Source organism: Piliocolobus tephrosceles, chromosome 14 (assembly GCF_002776525.5).
Source record: "Piliocolobus tephrosceles isolate RC106 chromosome 14, ASM277652v3, whole genome shotgun sequence".
In the NCBI taxonomy this organism is placed as follows: Eukaryota; Metazoa; Chordata; class Mammalia; order Primates; family Cercopithecidae; genus Piliocolobus; species Piliocolobus tephrosceles.
This window is the reverse complement of record NC_045447.1, coordinates 75,735,846-75,747,903: the sequence shown is the minus strand read 5'-3', so window position 1 is coordinate 75,747,903 and position 12,058 is coordinate 75,735,846. Positions and strand designations below refer to the sequence as shown.

General features: G+C 45.4%; 1 protein-coding gene and 1 non-coding gene across 3 annotated transcripts in view; both read right to left on the bottom strand.

The window, feature by feature from the left end:
* Window positions 1-12,058, bottom strand: part of GLDC (glycine decarboxylase) — a 117,363-nt gene that overhangs the window by 24,092 nt on the left and 81,213 nt on the right. For both annotated transcript variants that reach the window (XM_023213151.2, XM_023213152.1), the window contains exons 16-18: window positions 9,919-9,994; window positions 2,894-3,019; window positions 508-657 (exon numbers count right to left, since the gene is read on the bottom strand). In XM_023213151.2, coding sequence (XP_023068919.1) covers window positions 508-657; window positions 2,894-3,019; window positions 9,919-9,994 — 352 coding nt within the window. The remainder of the gene's footprint in view (window positions 1-507; window positions 658-2,893; window positions 3,020-9,918; window positions 9,995-12,058) is intronic.
* On the bottom strand, window positions 11,222-11,323 carry LOC111543458. The gene has a single exon (XR_002731878.1). It is a non-coding gene; the product is annotated as a small nucleolar RNA U13 (small nucleolar RNA).

Genomic DNA, 12,058 nt, shown 5'->3' with positions numbered 1-12,058 from the left:
AAAGAAAGAAAGAAAGAAAGAGAGAGAGAGAGAGAGAGAAGGAAGGAAGGAAGGAAGGAAGGAAGGAAGGAAGGAAGGAAGGAAAGAAGAGGGAGGGAGGGAAGGAAGGAAGGAAGGAAGGAAGGAAGGAAGGAAGGAAGGAAGGAAGGAAGGAAGGAGAGAGAGAGAAAGAGGAAAAAAGCAAACACCAATAAGAGTCACAAAAAGACTGTATCACTCCTCTCCTGCAGGGGCTCCCAACAGCATTTCTTCAGAGGTTCACAATACATAGACCCTCTGTCCCCCAAGTAATCAGGATTGGGCCCTTTGAGCCCCCGTTTCACAGCTGATAAAGCTGATGCCAGGATAAATGACTTGCCAAGGCCATGAGAGATCAACAACCACCAGTGGTCAGGTCGTGGGTCTGAGTTCCCTCAGGCAGGAAGCCTCTCAAGAAGTCAGAATTTTTTTTTTTTCACTTATCCTTTTTCTCAGTGGGAACTAAGGGCAGGCCTCTCCAGTTCCCACCTGAGCATTCATATTTGCCCCGTCTAGGTAGACCTGTCCTCCATGTTGATGGATGAGGTCACACACATCACTGATGTTCTCTTCAAACACCCCATTGGTGGATGGGTATGTAATCATGATGGCTGCTAGGTTCTCCTTGTGCTTATCCACCTGTGAAAGAAAAGGGGTAGAGAAGGACATGGAGGGAGGATATGTTTCTTTCTTGGCCAAATCCTCGCCTTTTATTTTAAAGGATGAAGAAAGATGAAGTCTTGGTCTTTACATTCCTGGAACTGTCTCAAAGTACAATGACAGCAATAAAAAAACCACAGCCATTACTCCCTTCACAAATCATTCCAAAGAAATAATAAGATTCTGGCTGGGTGTGGTGGCTCAAGCCCGTAATCCCAGCACTTTGGGAGGCTGAGGTGGGCAGATCACCTGAGGTCAGGAGTTCGAAACCAGCCTGGCCAACATGGTGAAACTCCGTCTCTACTAAAAATACAAAAATTAGCCAGGCATGGTGGCGGGTGCCTGTAATCCCAACTACTTGGGAGGCTGAGGCAGGGACACTTGCTTGAACCGGGGAGGTGGAGGTTGCAGTGAGCCAAGATCACACCACTGCACTCCAGCTTAGGCCACAGAGTGAGACTCCAGGTCAAAAAAAAAAAAAAAAAAAAAGAAATAATAAGATCTTTTCAGGCTAGGTCTCTATGGTCCAGATGAAAAGGGCTTTTCACAAGATTTTTGGATATTTTGGGCCCAGTTCTCTAGGGTGGTTTTCCCTTGGTTCAAGTCATCTCAATAATGATTTCAGATGTTTGTGGTTCTAGGCATGTCCATTCTCACAGTTAATCTCTCTGCTCATCTTCTCATATCCATTCCTTTCCCTTGCCTTCTGTTGAAGTTAGTTCCCAAATTACAGCTAGATACGAGGAGTAAGTTGTAGAGTTCTAAACCACTGCAGGATGACTATCTTTAACAATATATAATTTCAAATAGTTAGGAGGAGGATATTGAACGTTCCCTCAACCCAAAGAAATGATACATGTTTGAGATGATGGATATGCTGATTACCATGATCTGATCTCTACACATTTTATGTACAGAAACATCACTATGTATCTCATGACTATGTACAACTATTGTCATTTAAAAAGATAAAGAACAGAGGCCAGGCACAGTAGCTCACGCCTGTAATCTCAGGACTTTGGGAGGCCGAGGCGGGCGGATCACGAGGTCAGGAGATTGAGACCATCCTGGCCAACACAGTGAAACCCTGGTCTCTACTAAAAATACAAAAACTTAGCTGGGCGTGGTGGCGGGCGCCTGTAGTCCCAGCTACTCAGGAGGCTGAGGCAGGAGAATCACTTGAACCCAGGAGGCGGAGGTGGCAATGAGCCGAGATCACGCCACTGCACTCCAGCCTGGGCGACAGGGTGAGACTCCATCTCAAAACAAACAAACAAAAAGATAAAGAAAAGGAATGAAAAAAAAAAAAAAGAATTCCTACAAGGAGTATTTCTGCTTAAATAAAAGTCTCCTTCATTCTTTCCTTTTACAGAAGGCAAGCATATATAAAAGTCATGTCCCTGTTTATTTTCCTGGCCAGCATATCAGAGCAGGCATGTTTGAAAACATGGGGGTGGCCAGGGAAGTCATGTCCTATATTACCATAATGGAGGGACTTAATACTTTCAACTACTGGCCCGGAACACTTGTTGGAAAAAAACTTTATGGGGCAATGGAAGGGTAGGGGTGGATCGAAGAGAGGTGCAGCGTTGTGGATTTTCAGCTTCCTTCAGAAGGCAACTGCACAGAGTTCCCAGTCTCTATGCCTAATAACACCACCATCAAAATCACATTGCTATTCGACTGATTTCCTTCCCTCTTAAGATGCAGCCGCCAGTCCGCTGGTGGGAAGCAGATATGGTTGCTAAGCAACTTCTTCCTGGAGGTTGGGAGGTTGAGAGTGGGGGTTGGGTGGAAACCAAGCTGTATGCTGCCTGGAATTCAGCACGCTGGGGTGGGCACAGTCATGGATATTTGCAAAGTTGACATTTGTATTACAGTTCCTGACACAAACAGTAAGTGTGTGACTGCCATTTTGATTATTAAGTGGGGAAGGGGAGAAGGAGAGGGAAGATTGGGCAGAAAGAGGCAGGCAGGTCTCGCAAGGAGTACTCTTACTACCACCATGAATAATTCATTCCGTTTTTTACACAAGCTGGAATTAGAGAACTCCCCGTTGGTGGTGGGAGGGGTAGAGTAGACTCTGGTCAAAGGAGGAACTACAGACTTTTCATTAGAATGCAAGAGAAGACGTTTACATAATCCATCAAGTCCCTGATCCCCACCACCGCTCCCCACCCTGGCCTCTCCCATCTACTAAGGAGAAGACAAGTACCATGGCCTTGAGGTGAACTGCATCAATATTCCCATATTTATCCACCTCCACAGGCTGAATCTTCATGCCTGCCATGTGGGCACTTGCTGGGTTGGTCCCATGTGCTGATTTCGGAATGAGGCAAACCTGCGGAATAGAAAGGAAGCAAAGAAAGAGAAAAATCATCATCAGACTGTGAATAATGAGAGAAAAGTACTACAACATGCCTGTAGCACAAATTAGAAACCACCTGTTTTTATTTAAGCTGAACACTAGTGCTTTAAAATCTGCTACAATTTAATTATTTGTCATTGCAAAACAATGTCCAAAAAAAAGTTTCCATTTGAATCCCTAAATATTGTTGCCTAAAGACGCTCAGGAAATCAATAAACTCTTCCCTTATCCCAATACACTAAAAATAGGCCTGGGCTTATTCTAACCTTGTCTCAGTTAGGGTACACAGAAAGCACCTTAGAAGAACATGAGATTGGAAGTTAAACTCAAGGACTCAGTGTCCACATTACAGCTTCAGTGCTCTACTTGGCTTATCCAGGAGAGATGATAATGATAGATGTAATTCCAAGGCCTCCCAGTATCAATACACCAATTATATCAATATTTATTGGATGCTTACTCTGTAATAAATTATTAGTTTCTATAAGAACCATAAAGTAAGCATTAAAAATGATCAACCAAGCCAGGTGCGGTGGCTCATGCATGTAATCCTAGCACTTTGGGAGGCCGATGTGGGTGGATCACCTGAGGTCAGGAGTTCGAGACCAGCCTAGCCAACATGGTGAAACCCTGTCTCTAGCAAAAATACAAAAAATAGCTGGGTGTGGTGGTAGGCGTCTGTAATCCCAGTTACTTGAGAGACTGAGGCAGGAGAATTGGTTTAAACCAGGAGGTGTAGGTTGCAGTGAGCCGAGATCGCGCCATTGCACTCCAGCCTGGACAAGAGTGAAACTCCGTATTTAAAAAAAAAAAAAAAAAAGATCAACCTGGCCGGGCATGGTGGCTCACGCCTGTAATCCCAACACTTTGGGAGACTGAGGTCAGGAGTTCAAGACCAGCCTGGTCAACATAGTGAAACGCTGTCTCTATTAAAAATACAAAAATTAGCCAGGCATGGTGACACACGCCTACTCAGGAGGCTGAGACAGGAGAATTGCTTGAACCTGGTAGGCGGAGGTTGCAGTGAGCCATGATCATGCCATTGCACTCCAGCCTGGGCAACAGAGCGACACTCTGTCTCAGACATAAATAAATATAAAAATGATCAGCCCCTGCCCTGGGTTCACACAACTGACTCACTAACAATGGTGGCCTATGAGTGACTGTTTAGAGTCCAGAGATGCAGCAGAAACATGGAGAAGAGGATGTGCCTTCAGGTTCAGGAAATCAAGGGAAAGTGCCTCAAGAGCTGAGCCTAAGTTAGAGCTGACAGCTGCACTGAATTTTTATGGAAGCTGGACAGTAGGTGCAATGCTCGAATTCTCAGACTCAAATCATCCTTCATTTCCTCCAAACCACCATGTGGATGCAGGCTCTCGCAGAACTGATGATGATGTATCCCAGTGGGAAAGTAAGTCACAAGGTTTTTCCCAACAAAAAGCATCAAGGAGAAGCCATGATTACCCTGAAAATCATCCTCCTATATTTTATCCCACAGCCAATATTGCAACACCTTTGAAGATAAATGGTTGGGCATTATTAAAAATAGGCTGCGAAGTTAAATCTTAGCTTCCAGCTCTTTCCTCAAAAACAGCAAAGGAGTCTACTTAAGAAAAATACACGTGTACAAAAAGAAAATGTTAGCCAAAGGCAAACATGGACTACTTTACACTCTTCTACTATCAGGTTTGTGCCCCTTTAGAATGGCTCTTGGTCTCGTACTGGTTGTGTCACATTGTCCTGAAATCGTTTTCTTGTTTGGATGCTTCCCTTTTGTAGTTAATTTTTTTCTTTAATTTCTCAGGACCCAAGCTGGAGGCACTGTCCTCTCTCACAGGTATTGTTAGTCTACAAAAGGATCGCTGGATGAAAGGATCCCTTCAGGGTAGAATATTGATAAGAAGGAGAAAGGTGAATATGAAAAATAAATATAAAATATTCATAGAAAACAAAAATGAAGAATTCATACCAGGTGAGTTCTGTTGAAACACAAACATGTAAAAAAGTCAACCACCGCCGGGCGCGGTGGCTCAAGCCTGTAATCCCAGCACTTTGGGAGGCTGAGACGGGCGGATCACGAGGTCAGGAGATCGAGACCATCCTGGCTAACACGGTGAAACCCCGTCTCTACTAAAAACTACAAAAAACTAGCCGGGCGAGGTGGCGGCGCCTGTAGTCCCAGCTGCTGGGAGGCTGAGGCAGGAGAATGGCGTGAACCCGGGAGGCGGAGCTTGCAGCGAGCTGAGATCTGGCCACAGCACTCCAGCCTGGGTGACAGAGTGAGACTCCGTCTCAGAAAAAAAAAAAAAAAGTCAACCACCCTCTGGCACACTGAATAACAGGCTCCCAAAGACATCCCTGTCCTAATCCTCGGAACCTGTGGGTGTTTCTTTATATGGCAAGGGGGACTTGAAGATGGGATTAGGGTAAGGAAAGATCTTGAGATGGAAAAATTATTCTGGATTTTGGGCTGGGCCCTAGATATATTCTTAAGTGTCCTCATCAGAGGGAAGCAGAGGGAGATGGGACCACAGAGGGAGCAGGAGATGTGCTGACAGAAGCAGGAAGCTCGAGCCAAGGAACGCAGGGGGCCTGCAGACACCAGGAAAGGCAAGGAAACAGATTATTCCCTGTCTCCCCCAGAAGGAATCAGCCCTACCAACACTTTGACTTTAGCCCAGTGAAACCTTCTGACACCTGGCCTCTGCAACGATAAGAAAATTAATGTGTGTTGTTTTAAGCCACTAAGTATGTAGAAATTTATCATAGCAGCCATAGGAAACTAATACACATCCTGGTACAAGGAGTGATGGAAAGAGAAGTCTCAGTGGCTTTGTCAAGGACTCATTTATATGTTTCTGTCAGACATTTCTGGTTTTCTATGAGGATTTAGAGGACTTTAATTATTCTTTATAATGTTAATTTTTTCCTCAGTTTAAAATTGTAGTGTTGGCTGGGTGAGGTGGCTCAAGCCTGTAATCTCAGCACTTTGGGAGGCTGAGGCAGGCGGTTCACTTGAGGCCAGGAGTTCAAGACCAGCCTAGCCAACATGGTGAAACTCCTCCTCTACTAAAAACACAAAAATTAGCCAGGCATGGTGGTGCATGCCTATAGTCCCACATACTCGGGAGGCTGAGGCATGAGAATCACTTGAACCCAGAAGGCAGAGGTTGCAGTAAGCCAAGATCATGCCACTGCACTCCAGCCTGGGCGACAGAGCGAGACTCTGTCTTGGGGGAAAAAAATATTGTATTGTTGTGAGGGATATGGAAGTAACAGGACCCAGATTTGAAGCTTTGGTTTATCCAAAGCAAATCCAGCTTTTGGTGCACTGATGCCCATTTAGGGGGGTGCTATGTTTTCTAGACTCCCCAGGGTGCATGGCATAGAACAGGCATAGGTCATCCTTAGACTTGTTGAGTGAGCGAAGGATTAAGGAGTTCTCCTATGCAAGGGAAACTGATGTCTTACCACAAAATCTAACAACCAAAGGCCACTACTTTGTCTCAGGCAGCTGGGAAGAAAAAAATATTCCTATACAGGTTTTGAGCTTTCTTTGGTGATGTACATAAACATATAATTTGTTTCCTTTGATCAATGCTTTCCCACAGCAAACTTAATTGTTTTTCTTTAGAGTTTTTATTTTTTCATAAGGAGGTCTGCTGAATAAGTTAGTATTTGACTAACAAATTGAAATATTAATTATAAAGTGTTAAAGGTCATGCCTGGCACATGGTAATTGCCATATAAGTGTGTGTTAAATAAATTTGTATTCTGCCAAAGTAAACTCATAAATCAAGAAGTTAGGCATTCCATTTTAGGAACCTCTGAAATTTAACCTAAGAGAAAATGTGAAAATAACTTCAAAAAGCAATTTGAAAGGAAAAGACCCATCAGGAGCCCAGGCACTTCTGCAGCACATGATTTCCCCATACTCCCTTTCAAAAAAGAAGGATATATTTTGCTGGATTCCATTAGAATCTATTGTGTGAGAGCAGCTGCCTCAGACATCAGTGATGTGAAAAAAATCTTCCCTGATTAGTGAATACTAAGTCATTTTCTTCTCTAGCTAAGAAAGTTGGCTTTAAATTAAAAAAAAATTTTTTTGAGAGGGAGTCTCACTCTCTTGCCCAGGCTGGAGTGCCGTGGCGTGATCTCAGCTCACAGCAACCTCTGCCTCCTGGATTCAAGTGATTCTCCTGCCTCAGCCTCCCCAGTAGCTAGAATTACAGGCATGCACCACCATGCCTGGCTAATTTTTGTGTTTTTAGTAGAGACAGGGTTTCAGTATGTTGGCCAGGCTGGTCTTGAACTCCTGACATTACATGATCTACCCGTCTCAGCCTCCCAATGTGCTGGGATTACAGGCATGAGCTACCATGCCCGAGCTAATTAAAATTTCTGATCCAGAAGGATGCCAACATTTCCAGGGTTATGAGCTTTGTATTTCTACCAGTTCAGTGGCTGGGGGGGCTTCCCTGCCTCTCCCTTTCCCCCTCTCCCTGAAGCGCAGCACCCAGCCTCCCTCCCTCCTGCAGAATGAAATGGCCTCTCATGACACTTTGCTGATGGCAGGATGGGCAATGGGGCCAGGAGAAACATCACATACAATGGGTGGAGAAGGGAAGGAGGACAGGAAAACACAAAGAGAGGGAATAGGAACCAGAAAGAATCCATGAGTCACGGAAGAACCCCGTCCAGGCCAAACCCAAAGGCCCTTCATTCTTTCTCCTTGGCCTTTCCAGTTTGGTCCCCAGCTCCTGGACATTCACAGCTACTTCCTGGTGTCAGGCTGGGGAATTTGGGAAATGGCGAGGGGTGGGAAGCATCACTGCATGGAAAGAATCTGGATTTTAGCTGGCCCTTTGCCATTAGCTAGTCACCTGCCTTCTCCAAACACCGCTTTCTGCAGCCTGTCCACTAAGCAGTGGAGGAGTGGGGTGGCGATGTCACACAGGACAGGCTGCCCCTTTCCAGCATCCCCAGGTTCCTGGGCACCTCATGGTGAAAGATGCTAATGAAGAGGAACTCCAGGGACGACCTTGGCACATGGAAGCCGTGAGGGAAAAACAGACAAAAGAGAATCTTGCATTGTTTTACTGGCTGGACACCGGGAGCTCAAAAGTTTCCTTTCTGATTCAGTGACAGTGCCGAGACTCTCAGGTCCCAAGAGCAATTATAGTTCTAAACAAATCATTCCTTAGAAAGCTGAGAATTCAGAACGACAAATGAACAAACTGTGGGGGAATTTCAGGGTCTGTGTCTGTCTCGTTGGCCACTTCACTTCTCTCTGCACTGGCAAGCAGTCCTTGACCATAACCAGGGTTTAATCATTTATTCAATTCATAAATGGTCTGTTTTTCAAAGATCTTTAGACATGAATTCTAGGGCCAGGTGCAGAGGGTCATGCCTGTAATCCTGGTCTCCCTAACACTTTGGGAGGCTTCCTTGAGCCCAGGAGTTCAAGGCTGCAGGGAGCTATGGGGAAAAAAAGGGCCAGGCACAGTGGCTCACGTCTATAATCCCAGCACTTTGGGAGGTCGAGGCAGGTGGAACATCCAAGGTCAGGAGTTCGAGACTAGCCTGACCAACATGGTGAAACCCTGTTTCTACTAAAAACACAAAAATGAGCCGGGTGTGTTGGCATGTGCCTGTAATCCCAGTTACTCAGGAGGCTGAGGCAAGAGAATCGCTTGAACCCAGGAGGCAGAGATTGCAGTGAGCCAAGATTGGGCCATTGCACTCCAGCCTGAGGACAGGGCGAGACTCTGTCTAAAAAAATTCTATTCCCCAGTCAAGATGAAGGCCTGGAAAGACACACCTGTGGAATCAGGATGACCTACGCAAGGGAAGGAGAGAAAAAAATGTTGCTTCTTTCCCCCTGTTATGACAGGGAAGTGAAACACTTTCAGCATTCTTTATTGCCAATTCCAGACAACTAGCCATAAGTAACCTTCCAGTGGTAATAAAACCAGAAATGGACTAAGACCGGGCCACTACCACTCCACCCTACTTACTCAGGCAGCCAGCACCACCCTACACACTTTGTCTCCAACTTGCTGGTACCAGTAGATGCTTTTGCCCTGGTCTCAGCTCCTAGGCGATGCTCCTACTAAGGACTCCCACTCAACAGCTCAGTAGAAACTCTAGCATAGCACTGGCCATCAAAATGAAGGAACCAGGAACACAGGCCTCCTCTGGCACAAGCTGAGGCCTAAGTTAGGTCACTGCTATAGGCACTGCCCCTGGGGGGCGAGTGGTTTCCATTAGTACCTGCTGGTCCCCACAGTGATCCCCAAGAGGCGGTTGGGATCCTGGAGACCAGGTTCTCATATCCAAAGCAAACAATGAAGCAGGACTGTGAACTCTGCTTTATGCCTTTTTAGGTGCTTGAAGTTGAGAATCATCTAATGGAGAATTTATTTATTCAACAAATATTTTTTGAGCATACGTATGACCAGAACTGGGCTTCAGCACAACAGGGGTTACTGAAGAAATAAAAGCGTGGTCTCTGCCCTTCATCTAGGCCCAGGGCCAGGGCTGAGCCAAGGAGAGGATGCTTGCAATGGCAACATTCCTGCCCTCTTCCTCCCTCTGCTCCCTAGAGAGCAGTTCCACAGCCAACTGGCTGACGTTTGCATTCTGGGTTTGAGCAAAAGTCTTTTATCTCTGAATGTTTTCCCTCAAAATGGTCAAGTGGGATGTCTTGGAAGCAAGGATCATAATGGCTAGTTCACAAAAATTTGTTTCTTGACTATATGTTCCCTCATCTGCTTCCAAGAAGGCTTGTAGGGAGTGTCCCACAAAGGAACCCTGAGAGCTAGGACTTCTGTGCCCCATGGTGAACAAGCGCCACCTCCTGCCATACTCACCGTTCTGTGCCCCTCTCCTTTCTGGTCTAAGTAGGCTCGGATAGTGGCCAGTCCAGCATATTCTCCCTGGGCTCCGCTTGCAAAGATAAGAAGAAAAGGATCACAGTTAGGTCTTCTGGCTTTCATTTACTCATTCAGTATTTATTGGGCCCTGGCCAGGGCTTCACCAGCATGTGACACGTGGTCACTGTCCAGACACTGAGAGAAGCTCATCAAGGAGCTCTGCCAGAGTCAAAAGGTCTTGAACAATCAAAACAATCAAAGCAACAGCATCCAGTTTGTGCACTACAGCTCAACCACTCCTACCCAGAGATGGAGCTTTCTATACCCTTACTCAGGATCACGCATTGAAAATAGCCTTTTGGGCCGGGGGCGGTGGCTCAAGCCTGTAATCCCAGCACTTTGGGAGGCCGTGACGGGCAGATCACTGGGTCAGGAGATCGAGACTATCCTGGCTAACATGGTGAAACCCTGTCCCTACTAAAAAATACAAAAAACTAGCCGGGCGAGGTGGCGGGCACCTGTAGCCCCAGCTACTCGGCAGGCTGAGGCAGGAGAATGGCGTGAACCCGGGAGGCGGAGCTTGCAGTGAGCTGAGATCTGGCCACTGCACTCCAGCCTGGGGGACAGAGCGAGACTCCGTCTCAAAAAAACAAAAAAAAAAAAAAAAAAAAAGAAAATAGCCTTTTGTTATTATGAAAAATTTCCAAACTATACCAAAATACAGACAAGAATAAAAGGAACCACCATGTGGGTGTCAGCCAGCTGTAACAATTTGGTTTATGGTCAATCTTGTTTCCAATTATATTCCTCACTAACCACTTTCATGCTGAACTATATTTTGAAGCAAACTTCAAACATCCTATCATCAGTTCAAATGTCAATATGCAGCCTTCAAAGATAAGTATTGTTTTTAAAAATATAACTACAGGCTGGGTGCAGTGGCTCTTGTCTGTAATCCTAGCACTTTGGGAAGCCGATGTGCGCAGATCATTTGAGCTCAGGAGTTCAAGACCAGCCTGGGCAACATGGTGGAACAGTGTCTCCACTAAAAGAACAAAAAAAATTAGCCTGGTGCGGTAGCATGCATCTGTAGTACCAGCTACTGGGGAGGCTGACATGGAAGGATCACTTTAGTCTGTGAGTAGAGATTGCAGTAAGCTGAGATGGCGCCACTGCCCTCCAACCCGGGTAACAGAGTGAGATCCCATCTCAAAAAAATAAGTAAATAACTACAAACACAGTGGTCACACCTAAAACAATGAACTTCAATTTTTTCCTTTCTTTCCCCTTTTCTTTCCCCCTTTAAATGGGTAATGTGTCAACATCTTAACAAGGTTTGAGGAAGGCACACCTCATATATGAGCATGAAAACCAATCATCACTTTTTATAATTTCTTAGTATCACCAAATATTGAGTCAAGGGCCTGATTAGCCCCAAAAGAATGAGGCACTTTTAATGTGACACCATTCCTGGCAGTCTCAGGGTCGGATCTCCCAGGCCCTGGATGCAGATGGTTGTTAGGGGCTGGCCATCCTCATCTCAACGGTCCTGGAAGGCGCCACTTTCAGGGCATATGCAATGACTAACATTCCGGTGAGCAATGCTGACTCAATCGTAGACTGTTATTTAATGTTCCCAGTACCCCATGCAGAAAGGGAAGGGAAATGAGTAATAGATGTATCAGTCCCATTCAAAATGTGTATGTCTGCAGAAGCTGAAGGCAAAAATTAAATACTAAAAAAAGAAACAAAAATTTAAACTTTAAACAAATGAAAATTTAAAAATAAAATAACTTTTTAAAATGTTACCCACAGAAAATAGGTGAGAATTTTAAAAAATGTGTATGTTCTCCACGCCATCACCCCCATTTTGCACACAAAGAAACTGAGGTCAGAGTGCTACATGCCAAATGGTCAACAGTGACAGATGAAGACTTGGGTGTGAAGTCAGCCTGCCTCCCAGAGCTACGGGCTCCCTTTGCTAGCAGTGCTGCTCTTCTGAGCACACTGTGCTCTCCAAGGACAGAGAGTTGTGGGAGCAAATGCTGATTTTTGTTCACAGCAGAATTCTTGTCTGATTGATAGGACTGGGAAGGAAGGAAGGAAGGAAGGAAGGAAGGAAGGAAGGAAGGAAGGA